The sequence below is a fragment of the Trifolium pratense genome, linkage group LG3 (genome assembly GCF_020283565.1).
Source record: "Trifolium pratense cultivar HEN17-A07 linkage group LG3, ARS_RC_1.1, whole genome shotgun sequence".
Lineage (NCBI taxonomy): Eukaryota > Viridiplantae > Streptophyta > Magnoliopsida > Fabales > Fabaceae > Trifolium > Trifolium pratense.
The window spans coordinates 36,389,412-36,407,512 of record NC_060061.1 but is presented as its reverse complement, the minus strand read 5'-3'; the positions used below and the strand labels follow the sequence as shown (position 1 = coordinate 36,407,512).

General features: G+C 33.5%; 3 protein-coding genes and 1 long non-coding RNA gene across 10 annotated transcripts; 3 read left to right on the top strand and 1 right to left on the bottom strand.

The window, feature by feature from the left end:
• Positions 1–137: 137 nt before the first annotated feature.
• LOC123915027 (WAT1-related protein At2g37460-like) lies at positions 138–2,608 on the top strand. Its single transcript, XM_045966187.1, has 7 exons — positions 138–253; positions 430–492; positions 577–693; positions 1,368–1,590; positions 1,983–2,171; positions 2,283–2,434; positions 2,527–2,608. The coding sequence occupies exons 1-7, from the start codon at positions 138–140 to the stop codon at positions 2,606–2,608; spliced, it is 942 nt and encodes a 313-aa protein (XP_045822143.1).
• A 999-nt stretch (positions 2,609–3,607) lies between these two features.
• Positions 3,608–8,786, bottom strand: LOC123918002. 7 transcript variants are annotated; one of them, XR_006812652.1, is made up of 6 exons: positions 8,429–8,757; positions 6,367–7,949; positions 5,402–5,965; positions 5,139–5,284; positions 4,843–5,010; positions 3,608–3,884 (listed from the first exon to the last, which is right to left on the bottom strand). It is a non-coding gene; the product is annotated as an uncharacterized LOC123918002 (long non-coding RNA). The 7 variants fall into 7 exon arrangements; XR_006812648.1 differs by having other exon boundaries at positions 5,139–5,965; positions 6,367–6,716; positions 6,799–7,949; positions 8,429–8,756; XR_006812650.1 differs by having other exon boundaries at positions 5,139–5,965; positions 6,367–6,713; positions 6,799–7,949; positions 8,429–8,756.
• A 2,062-nt stretch (positions 8,787–10,848) lies between these two features.
• Positions 10,849–12,082, top strand: LOC123915026 (integumentary mucin C.1-like). The gene is made up of 3 exons (XM_045966185.1): positions 10,849–10,853; positions 10,964–11,080; positions 11,701–12,082. The coding sequence occupies exons 1-3, from the start codon at positions 10,849–10,851 to the stop codon at positions 12,080–12,082; spliced, it is 504 nt and encodes a 167-aa protein (XP_045822141.1).
• Positions 12,083–12,265: 183 nt separating this feature from the next.
• Positions 12,266–13,648, top strand: LOC123915025 (WAT1-related protein At2g37460-like). The gene is made up of 4 exons (XM_045966184.1): positions 12,266–12,381; positions 12,558–12,620; positions 12,705–12,821; positions 13,453–13,648. The coding sequence occupies exons 1-4, from the start codon at positions 12,266–12,268 to the stop codon at positions 13,646–13,648; spliced, it is 492 nt and encodes a 163-aa protein (XP_045822140.1).
• The last annotated feature ends 4,453 nt before the right edge of the window (positions 13,649–18,101 follow it).

Below are 18,101 nucleotides of genomic sequence, written 5' to 3'. Positions count from 1 at the left end.
TCACATTTTGATAATAACAATAATTTGTTTTTTGATTCCCAGTCACAGAGAACCAGCCATCCGAGCCTCCTCAATCTTTGATGCGGAGGAAGTACCCCTATATATTTATGCTAATAGTACAAGTGCTCTATGCCGTCATGAATATTCTCATGAAGCTCGCGATAAACAACGGCATAAGCAATTATGTCTTCGTTGTTTATCGCAATGGAGTTGCGTCCTTGTTTAGGGGTCCAATTGGATTTTTTGTTGATAGGTAGGCAATATAATATCATCTTCTAATTATTGTGGCTAACTTCAGTTTCGTATAATTTTTTTTGATATAATCAAACCATGATGATGAACACCTAATTATTATGTTTATTTTTATCTTGTATATGCGTGAAAATATGAAGTATAATGCATTAATGTGGTTTTTTTTCTATTTAATAGCAACATAAGGCCAGCAATGACAAGTCGTATATTCGGAAAGATAATTGTGTTGAGTCTGCTAGGGTATATTATTAATTTATTAAACATGATGTTATTTAATCGAAGATATTTTTTATTAATTTTAATATTTAATGTGTCAATGGACAGGATCATTCTCGACCAGAATCTATACTACGCAGGGATGAAACTCACCACGCCAACCTTTGCCACGGTTTTGTCCAATACAATCCCTACCATCACCTTCGTATTGGCTATTATTTTCAGGTAACTTTCATTTGAACTTTTCACCTTTCTGTTTTGTTAGTGTGTCAATGTATAAATACTTCTTATACCAAAATCTATACGCATCAAAAGCAACTCTGACACACCAGATCTCCAAATTTGAAAGCAATTTAACTTTTCGTATAAATTTTTTGTTTATCACTTTAGCAATATGTAAAAGACCAGTGAAGAACTTACCTTAGCTAGCTAAACAAAAATTTAAGTTTGACTAAGATCCAACTAAATGAGCATTGGTTTAGTTTAGTTGCAACGTTAGATTATAACCATAAACACCTGATAAATGGAACCATTTATTTTGTTAATATACATTTTTTTTTGTCTAAATTTTATTAATCCACATGATCATAATTAGATTTTATTATTTATTTTAACAATAAATAAGTAAATGGTTCTTTATTATTATTATTTTTTGTTACAAAATGGTTCTTTATTATTAAATGGTTTAGTTCATTATTAATAAGTAATGGTTCAATATTTGAAATTACTCGCTGCTGTAAAATCAACTATGCACCATATCACAACTAAATTACTAAATGTTGCATATTTTGATTAATCTATATCTTTAACTTTCAAATACTTTATTTTTTTATGGTACATAAAGTACTTTATTTTAACTTTTACTTATTGGTTTTCTTTTTCTTCCTGTTTGTGCTTAGGATGGAACATTTAATTATAAGAAATAGACTCAGTCAAGCAAAGGTGGTGGGAACATTGGTCACTCTTACCGGTGCAATGATTATGACACTGGTTAAAGGTCATGTGCTGTATGGAAGTGGTGGCGCCAATAGCCACCATCATCAGGGTGGCGGTATTTCATTACTTGGAACGGTGTACCTTCTATTGGGATGTTTATCCACCGCTAGTTCTACAATCTTCTCTGTAAGTTATTGTGTCATTTTTAAGATTAGTTGCATGTGAATTGTTTTGTTTGGCTATAGTTTGTACATATTTTGTGCTAAGCTATAACAATGATTAATTTATTATATGTTTCTTTGTTTGTTGATTAAAAGAAAATTATTTTGTGTCATTGTTTATTTTTATAAAAGATTTTAATCATCTTTAAATATATTTTTGAGAGAAATAAAAGTGATTTTAGAAAATAAAAATATTCTCACTAAATTATTTTATATTTAATTGTGATCAAAATTAATTTTTCAAAATTTGCCCTTAATTTCCTAGGAACAATTACATTATACCAATTAAATAATTTTTTAAAAAAAATAGTTATTTTATTTATTTATTTGATACTAAGGCAACTCTTCTTTTTCTAGAAATGTGCATTTAATAATCCTGAGATCCCCTGTAGTGATAATTACTCAGAACTCTCTATCACTGCATTGGTGTGCTTATTTGGGACTATTGAAGGTATAATCGTTGCTTTCATCATGGAAGAGAGATTCCATGGTACACTATGGAACTATTTTAAATGGGATATGTTGTTATTGACAGCTCTTTATTCGGTAAGGATCTAATCAAACTACTCAAAATAGTTCTAATAACTTGTGCTAGCATATTCCCATTTTAATAATTAATTAAACTAATTTAATTAGATAATATTTTTTCACATATAGGGCATATTTTGCTCTGGTTTGGGTTACTTTTTGAGATTAAAAGTGATCAAAGCTAGAGATGCAAATTTTTCCTCAACTTTCGGTCCCATAAACATGGTCATGGTTATGGTGGCAAGTACCTTCCTATTTGGCAATTTGCTCTCACTTGGAAGGTAATTATAATTATATTAAGTAATATTTGAAATCATTAAGTTTTCAAAAGATTTTTTTTCTTGTTTAACTAATTAAATATATAATATTACAGTGTGATAGGCTCAATGATCATCTCAATGGGCCTTTTATGTGTTTTATGGGGAAATGCCCACAGTAGACCAGCTGCTCAATAGGGTACGTGCCTAATAGTATTACTATTAGTATTATTTAATATTATTACTATTATTAGTATTTATTTATTTATTATAATGTTCATTGGCTAAATTTGGATATTCATAGTGTTGAGAAGTAATCACAGACTCCCAAAATTGGAAATCAGAACTTTTGGAGTTCTTCTTTGTATCTACGTTCTTCTTTGAATATTCATAGTACTTCTTTTTTTAATGTCTTATAACTTGGTATTTTGATGTTATCTGTTGGTATTGCTTTACAATTGTTTGTATCATAGTTTCAAATTGTTGGTGGTTTAAAAACAATGCATCAAAATGTTTCTCTATCATGTATATTATTTATAAGCTACCGCTAAACTTTATCATTCTCTTTTTAATTTTTTAGGGACTTCTTGAAAACAACAAAGATATGCTGATTTTGGTTTGGATAATGGCAGAGGATTGCTTAGGTTAATTAGTTTTTTTTTTTTTCTTCACTAGTGTTATGAACATCAATCGGTGGCTTAGGTTAATTACTTTGGAAATGGTCTGGGAGCTTATTGTGAATGTTGTAGTAAACCAAGCTATGGTACATATTGTCTTGCTTTTGTCTGTTTTGTGGCTTAGGTTAATTTGCTTTTGTCTTGGACACAAAATTGCGTTACTTCTTTGTCTATTTTATGAAAGCATGGAGCCTCATGTAATTTGATTTTCTTGTGGCCTTTTTAAAAAAAAAAATAATTGAGTTTCAGGTTTTAGTCAACCTAACACTTAAAATTACTTCAACATTACAATGATAATTAGTACAATGATAACCAACAACTACAGCTAATATAAGCAAGCCCCTACAAATCTTCAACTTAAACTTCAATTCATCATCATGCTTCAACTTCATATTATCATTCTTCTTAAATTTCAAATTATTGAGGGTCAACAATCAGTCAACAAAGGTGTATCAAAGCAGAACTCCTATCTATGAACCCAACAAGGTTGTTGTAGTTATATATTGGGACTCAAATATGCTTCTTATAACATCCCATATCGAATATCTAGAATACGATATAGAATATACATAATGGTACTGGAATACATCAAAAATTACAATAGGATTCACCTACATCCAAAGTTCTTAACACATAAATAGTACTGATGTCTTAAGCTTAATACATAAATGTCACAAGTGTACTACAACATGTCTGAAATACATGATACATAATACAAGGAAATGTGAAAATAAGCAACTGAAGCAACTTCATCAGCTACTATTCCATGGACTTCTCACCACGTCCTGTAGGCCTATCTGAAATCAATAATAGTGGGATGAGACTCCTAAGCCTCAGTGAGTTTCTTACTACCCTCTACTTGGTGTACTAACACCGGGGTTTACTGAACTTAATTGATTATTAGCAATAAGCCAAAACATAAATAACTTTGCATTATAAAGTGTATCACACAAAAATGATCTTATTCATTTTAAAGGAAGCTTCCGAGGTGAGTATATCTCGAAAGATCCACTGAGGATGTACTCCACTGAGGATGTTCTCCACTTAGGATGTTCTCCACTACCCGTTGTGACATATCTATGCCACGTTGGTCTTACATTAATTATTTAACTCATGAACTACTAATAAAATAAGAGTCCTCTCATAGTATGAAACTATGCTAGGTTGTAGTTTGGGATTTACCACCATTACTCTTATGATCTAATCTAATTCTAATTTTCTTACTTAACCATCAGCCCAGGGGTCCTAAATGATCAATTAGATCCATGCATAGTTACTATGTTGTCTAGTGTTAGAGTAACTATGAGTTATTTCTTTGTTAAAGTCACAATGTCAATGGCAAGGGTTTAAATAAATTGAATGATGTTTAAAACGAGTGAACTGTATATTTAAAATAAGCAGCGGCATTAATTCATTGCTTAACAACCAATTAATCCCTTCTGCATCAGTTTTGAAAAAGGATCTGCAGTTTCTATACGCTCGCCGGGCGAGTATTTTAGCTCGCTAGGCAAGAGTTGAAGAAAACAAAGTTTTCTCTGCAGAATCAGTAAAATATTCATTTTATTCACCTACAACATCATTCCATTCATTCTGAGCAATTGATAACTTTAATAAACAATAACTCTAGGTGTGAATTTTGGGATTAAACTCACACAAACACTAACACCCTATTTATTCATAACCAACAAAACTTAATAAACAAAAACCCTATGCTTTGGACTTATGGTTGCCATGACTTTACTTAAACAAACCCACCTTAATTTCTAGCATTGCCGAGTCGTTCAGTACATTCTCGAACATCTGTTCGTGCCGCTTGAAGCGCAAACCCGCAGTCCCAAAACCAGAATTTTGACAGCATCAGTACTCTGACTTCAGAAGCGTCTACCGACTTCAATACTGATCCAAATCTCACGAAACTTGTACCTGAAACGATGGAAATTTCGTTAGCTTTCCAAACATGTAAGTACCATACGAAACAGAGTTACGGTTTGTCATCTACAGCTCAAATACTGGACTCAGGTCTAAACGAAATTATGCAGAAAATTCCTTACCATGTACCTCGGTCATTAATCCCTTCAATTTCTTCTTAGGCTTCGATTCCAATTATGAAATTCTCAATGTTCTTCAAAGCCAGTGTATGCATTATTTCTTAACTTGAACCTTCTCCCTTAACTTCCCAGTATTAAATCCTCATATGCTATCCCATAATGTGTGCGACAAGAATACACGTGTCATTTGTAAATTTTTCCATTGTTCAGACAACTTGTAATTATAATTTACAATCTAATGACAAGAGGAAAATTGATTTAGTTACCCCACTCACGAACTAGGTGAGACCAAAACGAGACTCTTTCATCTTTTCACTTCGAATTTGACCCCTTAAAGCTTAATATTGGAAGAAACAGCCACATGCATCTTGAACATTAAAGAAAGATGAAGATTGGGGGTGGAAGATAGTTGTTTTCCAAGAGGGACAGAATAGAGAAATTGAGAGGTGATTCTTGCTTCATCTTGTCCAATTGATTGTGGATTGAGTGCTAAGTTGCATGCAAGTCTTGTCCAATTGATGTTGTTGTTGTTCCGAGAGAGAGAGAGAGAGAGAGAGAGAGAGAGAGAGAGAGAGAGAGAGGAAGAGTGAATTGAGGGTGAGTTTGTCTCATTTGGTAAATGAGGAGAATGAGTCAAAGTATTTGATTATGTGTGGGTCCCACTAGGTGTAGTGTTTCACTCTTATACATGTGTTGTCTTATTTTTTCCTCCTAATTTAATTATTACTTGTATTGATCAAAGCTGGGATGTTTGTTACACTTCTTTATATATTGGGACTCATCTTTTCCACATATGCGCCGGAGCTCGTGTGCTGCAGCCAATAAGGATTCTGTATAGGAGGAAGACGCAACATAAGAAGCAAGAAATATGTACTCACATAAAGCATCTTGGTTCAACAACATAAATATGTCGTACAAATACACAAAACACAACAAATGTCCTGTTTGGATTGACTTATTTGATCTTATTTACTGGTATAAGCATACACAAGCACTTGTGAGACTGTTTGGAAGAGCTTATGACATGTATATACTATATAAGTCGTTTTCAGCTTTTTTTATTTCTTAAGTTAAACAGCCTATAGCTTATATGACAACATATGACTTTATTTCATTGTTTGCTATAGAAATAGCTTATACATGAGCACTTATATGATAAGTGTGTGTACTATAAGAACTTAATTAAGTTGATTATCCAAACATGGTCTAAGTATTGAACAAGATATATTACCTTTCCAGATGCGGAAGGATTTCTGATTGATAGGTGAACCAGTTATTGTTTGAATAACTTCAAATAACATATAACATATTCTGTGGAGTTATCCTGAGTTCTTGTACCACTCCATATATGGTTTTCCCATTCTCAAAGTAAATATGATTATTTGGGTGCTTTGTCTTGCAACCAGCATGCCGTTCAAACTCGAATGCGTTAATAACCTGAAGAAATGCAATATTAGAGATAGCAAGTTGGCTTCAAAAGGATTCTCCTCTATGATGACTAAACAAACTTGCCTTAGAAAAACTACACGACGGACAGCTGCACAAATACCCAGCACCTTTTATAACAGCTCGAAGTTCCTTCTATCAGGCATAGGAAAAACCAGACATGTGATCAAAGATAAGCTACTGGAAAGATGAACTCGTCAGGAATACTAAATTTTACCTCCCGTGACCATGCTTTATACTTTACAGAGACGCCATCCAGTAATACCAGTGGATAGCAAACTTCTAACGTTTGAAGGGAAGTTATTTGAAGTAGCCTTTTTACACATTTTCATCTCCTCTTTTGTCATGGTAACATTTTCAGTTTCGGATGCAGATGTCTGAGCTGTACTTGGAAGTAGTTTAGTGCTTGATCTAACCAACTCTTTTTCATTCGCAAGTTGTGACATATGCGACATACACAAAGGTGCTTGACCCATAAACAGTCCGTAGTCGGAAACAAATAAGTCAGATGGAGTTACATCGTCATTTTCACAGTCACCAAAGGATATGATAGTCCTTCCACCTTTATTATAAGAATGAGCAAAAAAACAGCATGTCATTTCCCCTCTGATGGTGAATGTGGCCCATTGATATGGTGCCATCTTCAACCTTATTGAATAAGTGGTTACTTAACATAGAATTCCCATGGGCCTTGTTAGGTTGAGCAATAGACATGACATTACTATCTTCATGCCTGTATCCTTGATCCATTGATATTGAATTACAAATATCTTTGCATGTTGAAGGTATTGATAAGTTGCCATCTCCCTTATTATAAGATTGACTCATCAACATTAAATTGTTATCTGCCCTGTAAAAAGCGTCATCCACTAATATTACATCGGCATCCCCTTGGTTGTATGTGAGACTTGTTGATATTGAATGATCGCCTTCCTTGAACGCATGAGTGTTTGACACAGTTTTGCAAACTCCTCCATCATGGGGATTATTAGTTGGAACAGACGAATAATGCTACCAACACACTATTTAACAAACACACTCCAACACACTTTCTTTTATTGGTTGAAATTCACATGGGTCCCATAAAAAAATATGGACCCATATAACTTTTATGGAACCCATATAAATTTTAACTAATAAAAAAGAGCGTGTTAGAGTGTGTTTGTTAAAGAGTGTGTTGCTAGCACTCCTTTAGAACAGACATGAAATTCTCATACTCCTTCACCTCATTAACTTTGACTTTTCTAATACCGTTGTGATTAAAAACTAGTTGAGAATCTTCTAATGTAGTTGACATGGATAAACCAAATGAGACATCACCCCCAAAAGGATCCAAGATATCATAAAAAATGGTTGATTGTCGAACGACTGTCACAAAACAAAAAAATTAGAAAAATGAACCCACCAAAATAAACTTCAGGATGCTTCTTATTACAAATAGGGGAAGAGGACCAGAAATACCAAGGCCATATAAAATCATGAAACTATGCATCAAATTTATTAAGGAACTTTTGAAGTACACTAACAATAAGTCTGAACAAAAAACCTATTTAACTGATAAAACAGTTATTGTTCGGAATTACATGCAACTAAAAGAACTAGTTTTCCATATTGTATAACTAAAAACATGTCAATCTCTAATTAAGAATGAGGTTGGAACTAAAAGTGGATCATAAAGCATATGCAAAATGTTTTTTAATTCTTTCAAGTTATCACATTTAAAACATTGGTAAACACTTGAAATTCAAAGATCAGAAGTTTTAACACCACAAATATAATCCATTTATGGACAACAATGTTAATTTGAAAATGCATCTAAGTGGCATGCAATGGAGTGAGAAACATACCATTTCCTTTCTTAGCTACAAACTCGATCGTATAAGCTCATAAAAAGCACAGTCACACACAACACAACCAGCCCACAAAACCAAAATGAAATCCCTAAGACAGTCCGCTACAGTATGAATTGGAACTGTGCAAAACGGAAAGAGAGACTGAGCAATTGAAACACACCTGAGAGGAACTTCAAAATCGGTGACAAACCGCGACAGCGCCGACGGTCGGAGGAGCTAGAACCCCGATTGGGGATTTAGGGTTCGCAGCATCGCAGTTCAACTGATCGCCGATTCAAGGTTCCTCGGTGAGACTCGGGGTGTTTGTTTCATGGATTATAAATGTATTCCCGGGAATGTGACTTTGGGAATCTTTAATTCCTATGTTTGTTTCAAGTTTTAAAAAATTATGCCTAGGAACTTTTTATTCCTTGGAATATGAATTACACATGATTTTCCCACTTTTTATTCCCATGTTAAATGGTGGGAATCTTACATTCTCATAAGAATAAGAAGTAACCACCCATAACTCCCCACTCTCCAATTATTTTTAACTCATTTATTTTTTTATTTTAATATTTTAAAATATTAATTAATTTATTTTAAAAATGTTCCAAGGAACTTTATTTATTTACCAAACATATTGATAGGAATAATATTCCCAGCAATAATATTCCAAGGAATAATAATCCTAGGATTATAATTTTAATCCCCGAAACAAACACACCCTGATCAGATGAGAAATAAGACTCGCTGATAACTTTTATTCAATTAACTTATCTCAAAAAAAAAAAAATTATGTCAAGTGTTTGTATATCCTTATTAATGATGTAATTGGACCAGTTTTTGAGTGAATCCAATGTTCGAACCAATTAATTCACGATTGGTTCGGTTTTAGTGTTTTTCAAATATGAATTTGAACAAAACTCATCGGTTTTAAGGTTTCGTAAAAAAGCTTCGAGGTGGACTTGAATTACAAAAATAAAATAAAATATGTATATCGATATATGAGTAGAAATATATACTACACTATAAATAACAAAAAAAATCAATTCCCGTAATAATAAAGTAGAAATAAATATAGGTTCCCGTTGAAGTTTAAAAAAAATAGTCTCCCTATTAATATATGACTAAAAATATATATAGATCCCGTAAAAATAATAAAATAATAAATAGGTCTTAGTATTAGTATATTAGTAAAAATATAGTCCTAAGTAGAAAATATAAAAAATAAAATCATCCGTATTAATGCATAAGTAGAAATATATGTTTTCGTAAAAATTACAATAAAAAATAAGCTCTCGTATTAATATATGAAAAGAAATATAAGTTTATGTAGTAATTATAAAAAAAACAGTCCTCATTTTAATAGGAGGAAAAATATAGTTTTAAAAAAAATTATTAAAAAAAAAAGAGATTGGTCTCGTATTAATTAATTAATTAATTAATACAAATATAAGGTTAATTTTGGCTTGAAATCATCCTTCAAATCGTGTATTTTGTTATCCCATCTTTGTTGAAACATTGATATCGATATAGCGTAAATTCAATTAATTTCGACTTTAATTTCTTCAGCTCTACCCTGAAGCATGGGTATTTCGTACACTTCAATATAATAATATTTTGTACACTTCAATACATTAGATTTATCTTTCTTTTTTCATGTAGAGGGACATTAGTTATAAAAAAAAATTATATGACATAAATTTCTCCTTAAAGCAAGAGAAGTCAAAATCGTATAAATTAAAAACATTATGCTAGAAATTCAAATACTATACATTATTAGGTATGCTTAATTTGAATCCGTCATTTCACATGCTAATATAAGATTACAACCATTATGTTTTGATGTCAATGTATTCTGAGTTCAAAGCTTTACCAAACTTCACCATCATGACCATCATTTGCATGTATGAATGTTTCTGTAAAATAAGGGGGTGTATTGGATTAGGATTTTGAAAGACAATTTTTGTATAAAAAAGTCTTGTTGATTTTAAAAGATTGTGCATGATTTTAATGACTTTTAGGATTTTAAAAGACTATTAAGATTTTTAATTTGAATTTCAATGGATTTATATGGTAAAATTTTATAGGATTTGGAAGACTTTATGGATTTATTGGATTTTAAAAGACATTGAATTTTAAATTAAATATAGCAATTTTGTTTAAAAAAATCCAAAATTTTTCTCTTTTTTGTTATCAATAGTGATTTTTTTTTTATCAAAGATGAAGTCATGGAGATTCTTTATCGGTACTCCCTGTTCTGACGGTGGAAGAAGGCATAAACATGATTCACAATGGGTACTTAATAGTTTTTTTTTTTATTGATGATGGGAATACTAATATAAAGGTGACACTATCTATGGTAGCAGAGCAACCATGAGGAGGAAACATGATAGAGAGGTAGGGAGAAAATAAGCGATTATTTAAAAAACATGAGGTAATCAGCAATGACAATCCGTATATTCGGAAACATATTTATTAAACATGATGTTATTTAATGGAAGACATTTTTTTATTAATTTTAATATTTAATGTGTCAATGGACAGGATCATTCTCGACCAGAATCTATACTACGCAGGGATGAAACTCACCACGCCAACCTTTGCCACGACTTTGTCCAATACAATCCCTACCATCACCTTCGTATTGGCTATTATTTTCAGGTAACTTTCATTTGAACTTTTCACCTTTCTGTTTTGTTAGTGTGTCAATGTATAAATATTTCTTATACCAAAATGTATACGCATCAAAAGCAACTCTGACACACCAGATCTCCAATTTTGAAAGCAATTTACCTTTTCATATAAATTTTTTGTTTTTCACTTTAGCAATATGTAAAAGACCGGTGAAGAACTTACCTTAGCTAGCTAAACAAAAATTTAAGTTTGACTAAGATCGAACTAAATGAGCAATAGTTTAGTTTAGTTGCCTCGATTCCCTGTTCGGGAATAGCGGCCTTGGAAGCTTCGCTTCATTTACACAAGCTCCTAATATGAAGGAATTCCGGGGAGTAACCTCCCAATTAGCTCATTATGGAATTCTGGCCCGGTGCGCGCGCGTGCGAGCGTGCGTGCGAGCGCGTGTACACGAGTGTACGCGTGCACCGAGTGCCCTTATTTTAGTTGATATATATTTCTTATCTTTTCAGCAACATTGTTAACTTGAAGATATATGAATATTTCTTATCAACTTTATTGTATAATGTGCTATCAGTTATGATTTTAAATTTTGGTTGATGATTTTGTAAATTTTTCTATTAATTTTAACTTTGGCATTGTTGTAGAATCAAAATAATGGATCATTCATCTCCACAACATTCCACCACCACCACTCCCACCCCCACAACAACCACTCAACAAGAAATAGAACTTCCTCCCTCCTCCACCACCACCACCACCCCCACCACAACAAACTCCCCACCACATTCATCACCACCCTTCTCTCAAGCAATAACAGAGACAAAAGCCTTCACACAACAGTCGATCATCACAACAACAAACTCCCCGCCAACTTCCTCCTTTCAACAAACAACATGGACTGAAAGAGAAATTGTTTTAGCTCCAACTTCCTCACATGATGATACCTCCTCTCAAGAAATTGTTCCAGCTCCAACTTACTCACATGATGATACCTCCTCTCAACAACATTCAATTCTTGAAATTTAAACTGGTATGTATATAATTGTACCATTTTCAATTTAATTATTTTTTATTACATTTTGATAATAACAATAATTTGTTTTTTGATTCCTAGTCACTGAGAACCAGCCATTCGGGCCTGCTCAATCTTTGATGCAGAGGAAGTACCCCTATATATTTATGCTAATAGTACAAGTGCTCTATACCGTCATGAATATTCTCATGAAGCTCGCGATAAATAACGGCATAAGCAATTATGTCTTCGTTGTTTATCGCAGTGGAGTTGCATCCTTGTTTATGGGTCCAATTGGATTTTTTGTTGCTAGGTAGGCAATATAATATCATCTTCTAATTATTGTGGCTAACTTCAGTTTCGTATAATTTTTTTGATAAAATCAAATCATGATGATGAACACCTAATTATTATGTTTATTTTTATTTTGTATATGCGTGAAAATATGAAGTATAATGCATTAATGTGGTTTTTTTTTCTATTTGATAGGAACATAAGCCCAGCAATGACAAGCCGTATATTCAGAAAGATAATTGTACTGAGTCTGCTAGGGTATATTATTAATTTATTAAACATGATGTTATTTAATCGAAGACATTTTTTATTAATTTTAATATTTAATGTGTCAATGGACAGGATCATTCTCGTTGAGAATATATACTACGCAGGGATGAAACTCACCACGTCAACCTTTGCCACGGCTTTGTCCAATACAATCCCTACCATCACCTTCGTATTGGCTATTATTTTCAGGTAACTTTCATTTGAACTTTTCACCTTTCTGTTTTGTTAGTGTGTCAATGTATAAATACTTCTTATAAGAAAATGTATACGCATCAAAAGCACCTCTGACACACCAGATCTCCAAATTTGAAAGCAATTTAACTTTTCATATAAGTTTTTTGTTTTTCACTTTAGCAATATGTAAAAGACCGGTGAAGAACTTACCTTAGCTAGCTAAACAAAAATTTAAGTTTGACTAAGATCGAACTAAATGAGCAATAGTTTAGTTTAGTTGCCTCTATTCCCTGTTCGGGAATAGCGGCCTTGGAAGCTTCGTTTCATTTACACAAGCTCCTAATATGAAGGAATTTCGGGGAGTAACCTCCCAATTAGCTCATTAAGGAATTCTGGCCCGGTGAGCGCGCGTGCGAGCGTGCGTGCGAGCGTGCGTGCGAGCGCGTGTCCACGCGTGTACGCGTGCACCGAGTGCCCTTATTTTAGTTGATATATATTTCTTATCTTTTCAGCAACATTGTTAACTTGAAGATATATGAATATTTCTTATCAACTTTATTGTATAATGTGCTATCAGTTATGATTTTAAATTTTGGTTGATGATTTTGTAAATTTTTCTATTAATTTAACTTTGGCATTGTTGTAGAATCAAAATAATGGATCATTCATCTCCACAACATTCCACCACCACCACTCCCACCCCCACAACAAATACTCAACAAGAAATAGAACTTCCTCCCTCCTCCACCACCACCACCACCCCCACCACAACAAACTCCCCACCACATTCACCACCACCCTTCTCTCAAGCAATAACAGAGACAGAAGCCTTCACACAATAGTCCATCATCACAACAACAAACTCCCCGCCAACTTCCTCCTTTCAACAAACAACATGGACTGAAAGAGAAATTGTTTCAGCTCCAACTTCCTCACATGATAATACCTCCTCTCAAGAAATTGTTCCAGCTCCAACTTACTCACATGATGATACCTCCTCTCAACAACATTCAATTCTTGAAATTCAAACTGGTATGTATATAATTGTACCATTTTCAATTTAATTATTTTTTATTACATTTTTATAATAACAATAATTTGTTTTTTGATTCCCAGTCACTGAGAACCAGCCATCCGGGCCTGCTCAATCTTTGATGCAGAGGAAGTACCCCTATATATTTATGCTAATAGTACAAGTGCTCTATACCGTCATGAATATTCTCATGAAGCTCGCGATAAACAACGGCATAAGCAATTATGTCTTCGTTGTTTATCGCAGTGGAGTTGCATCCTTGTTTATGGGTCCAATTGGATTTTTTGTTGATAGGTAGGCAATATATTATCATCTTCTAATTATTGTGGCTAACTTCAGTTTCGTAAAATTTTTTTGATATAATCAAATCATGAAGATGAACAACTAATTATTATGTTTATTTTTATTTTGTATATGCGTGAAAATATGAAGTATAATGCATTAATGTGGTTTTTTTTTCCTATTTAATAGGAACATAAGGCCAGCAATGACAAGTCGTATATTCGGAAAGATAATTGTGCTGAGTCTGCTAGGGTATATTATTAATTTATTAAACATGATGTTATTTAATCGAAGACATTTTTTATTAATTTTAATATTTAATGTGTCAATGGACAGGATCATTCTCGACGAGAATCTATACTACGCAGGGATGAAACTCACCACGCCAACCTTTGCCACGGCTTTGTCCGATACAATCCCTACCATCACCTTCGTATTGGCTATTATTTTCAGGTAACTTTCATTTGAACTTTTCACCTTTCTGTTTTGTTAGTGTGTCAATGTATAAATACTTCTTATACCAAAATGTATACGCATCAAAAGAACCTCTGACACACCAGATCTCCAAATTTGAAAGCAATTTAACTTTTCATATAAGTTATTTGTTTTTCACTTTAGCAATATGTAAAAGACCGGTGAAGAACTTACCTTAGCTAGCTAAACAAAAATTTAAGTTTGACTAAGATCGAACTAAATGAGCAATAGTTTAGTTTAGTTGCCTCTATTCCCTGTTCGGGAATAGCGGCCTTGGAAGCTTCGCTTCATTTACACAAGCTCCTAATATGAAGGAATTCCGGGGAGTAACCTCCCAATTAGCTCATTATGGAATTCTGGCCCGGTGCGCGCGCGTGCGAGCGTGCGTACACGCGTGTACGCTTGCACCGAGTGCCCTTATTTTAGTTGATATATATTTCTTATCTTTTCAGCAACATTGTTAACTTGAAGATATATGAATATTTCTTATCAACTTTATTGTATAATGTGCTATCAGTTATGATTTTAAATTTTGGTTGATGATTTTGTAAACTTTTCTATTAATTTTAACTTTGGCATTGTTGTAGAATCAAAATAATGGATCATTCATCTCCACAACATTCCACCACCTCCACTCCCACCCCCACAACAACCACTCAACAAGAAATAGAACTTCCTCGCTCCTCCACCACCACCACCACCCCCACCACAACAAACTCCCCACCACATTCACCACCACCCTTCTCTCAAGCAATAACAGAGACAGAAGCCTTCACACAACAGTCCATCATCACAACAACAAACTCCCCGCCAACTTCCTCCTTTCAACAAACAACATGGACTGAAAGAGAAATTGTATCAGCTCCAACTTCCTCACATGACGATACCTCCTCTCAAGAAATTGTTCCAGCTCCAACTTACTCACATGATGATACCTCCTCTCAACAACATTCAATTCTTGAAATTCAAACTGGTATGTATATAATTGTACCATTTTCAATTTAATTATTTTTTATTACATTTTGATAATAACAATAATTTGTTTTTTGATTCCCAGTCACTGAGAACCAGCCATCCGGGCCTACTCAATCTTTGATGCAGAGGAAGTACCCCTATATATTTATGCTAATAGTACAAGTGCTCTATACCGTCATGAATATTCTCATGAAGCTCGCGATAAACAATGGCATAAGCAATTATGTCTTCGTTGTTTATCGCAGTGGAGTTGCATCCTTGTTTATGGGTCCAATTGGATTTTTTGTTGATAGGTAGGCAATATATTATCATCTTCTAATTATTGTGGCTAACTTCAGTTTCGTATAATTTTTTTGATATAATCAAACCATGATGATGAACACCTAATTATTATGTTTATTTTTATTTTGTATATGCGTGAAAATATGAAGTATAATGCATTAATGTGTTTTTTTTCTATTTAATAGGAACATAAAGCCAGCAATGACAAGCCGTATATTCGGAAAGATAATTGTGCTAAGTCTGCTAGGGTATATTATTAATTATTAAACATTGATGTATATTATTAATTATTAAACATGATAATTGTAACTTTCATTTGAACTTTTCACCTTTCTGTTTTGTTAGTGTGTCAATGTATAAATACTTCTTATACCAAAATGTATACGCATCAAAAGCAACTCTGACACACTAGATCTCCAAATTTGAAAGCAATTTAACTTTTCATATAAGTTTTTTGTTTTTCACTTTAGCAATATGTAAAAGACCAGTGAAGAACTTACCTTAGCTAGCTAAACAAAAATTTAAGTTTGACTAAGATCGAACTAAATGAGCAATAGTTTAGTTTAGTTGCCTCTATTCCCTGTTCGGGAATAGCGGCCTTGGAAGCTTCGCTTCATTTACACAAGCTCCTAATATGAAGGAATTCCGGGGAGTAACCTCCCAGTTAGCTCATTATGGAATTCTGGCCCGGTGCGCGCGCGTGTACGTGAAGGGATTTAAGAGGGGTTTTTCAAAATTAATCCTCTTAGCGGAACAATCCCGATGAACGGATCTTGATTAAACCATTAATCACAAATCAACGAACACAAAACCACAAGTTTATGTGTTTACCTCTTGAAGTGCAGAACCTTTGAAGTAGAAACTATTTCTGATCACGAGCAAAGCAAAGTAGCGATGCATCTACTCAGTCCACACGAACAGAACTTCTCCGATGACCGGTGCTAGCCAATTCCACCAGAGATTCAGAGAGAACGGGGTTTAGAGAGCGGCGGCTAGGTTTCTTAATTTTAGGACTAACTCTTAGGTTAAAATTCAGCACATAAGTGTATTCTTTTTATAGACTTATTTGAGTATCCACCGTACCTTACGGTGTGCTGTATTTTACTTAAGTGCACCATACTTTACGGTGTGCCGCGCTTCTCTAATTAAATAATAAGTCATACTTAATTATTTAATTACTAATAAGTCCTACTTATTATTTTATAAATAAGTCTTACTTATTTATTTCTCTCATCTATCTGTCCTTTATGTGTGACCCTATAGGTTCTCGTAACGTTGGCAATAATATTAAATCACATATTTAATATTATAAACAGTGAGCGGTATCTAGCAACACATCACTGCTACCCAAGTGACGAGAATGTCATGTGATCTGACGAAACCTTTCCATGATAACGATCGTGTGTATAATTACCCATTTGCCCTTATATCTATATTGAACACAAGGCATAGATCGTGTCATCCTTGTATGGTTCAATATCTTATTTCTTGATCCCAGAATATACTGAGTAACGAATAAGCTCAATATCTCATATTGACTTAGTTCGGCGTGGCCACGCATTTTATCAGTCATATTCCATCAAGAGGCCCGTAGATATTACTCCTGTTATGCATGAGGGGCAAATTCCATCTAGGTCACTCATGTCCCTCAGCATGATTTGTGGAGTACCCATCAACCGACTTTATAGTCATCCTGTTACGGACAATGTTTGAACGACAACTAAGTACTCTACTCCACATCTAGGGTCCATAGTGGTTTCAGGTCGAAGGGTGGCATACACCATTATCACTATGAGAATAACTTATGACACTTTTCATAACACGCTATGTAGTATTCTCATGGTGGGTCAATCCAATATAAATATTACTCATAATATTTATATCTATGTGAAGACTTGATATCTCATATCCATGACACGTGAGATGAGGTCATCAGTTTACTCACATAATAGTCTCTATGTTTTACTGTTATCCCACATCATAGTAAAACTTGACTACGGATACTTTAAGAATAGTGTCCTTATGTTTAATGGAGTCTCACTATTAAGTCACACTTAATGTTCCATTAATTAGACTAGCTATTCTAGGGACTTTATTAGTTTGAAACAAACATAATAAAGAAATGCCTTTTTATATATATTAAATATATAAATCAAAGTCATGATACAAAAGAAGATTCTATCAAAACGGATTGGCTTTTAGGGCTTACTCCAACAATCTCCCACTAGCACTAAAGCCAATCAGATATT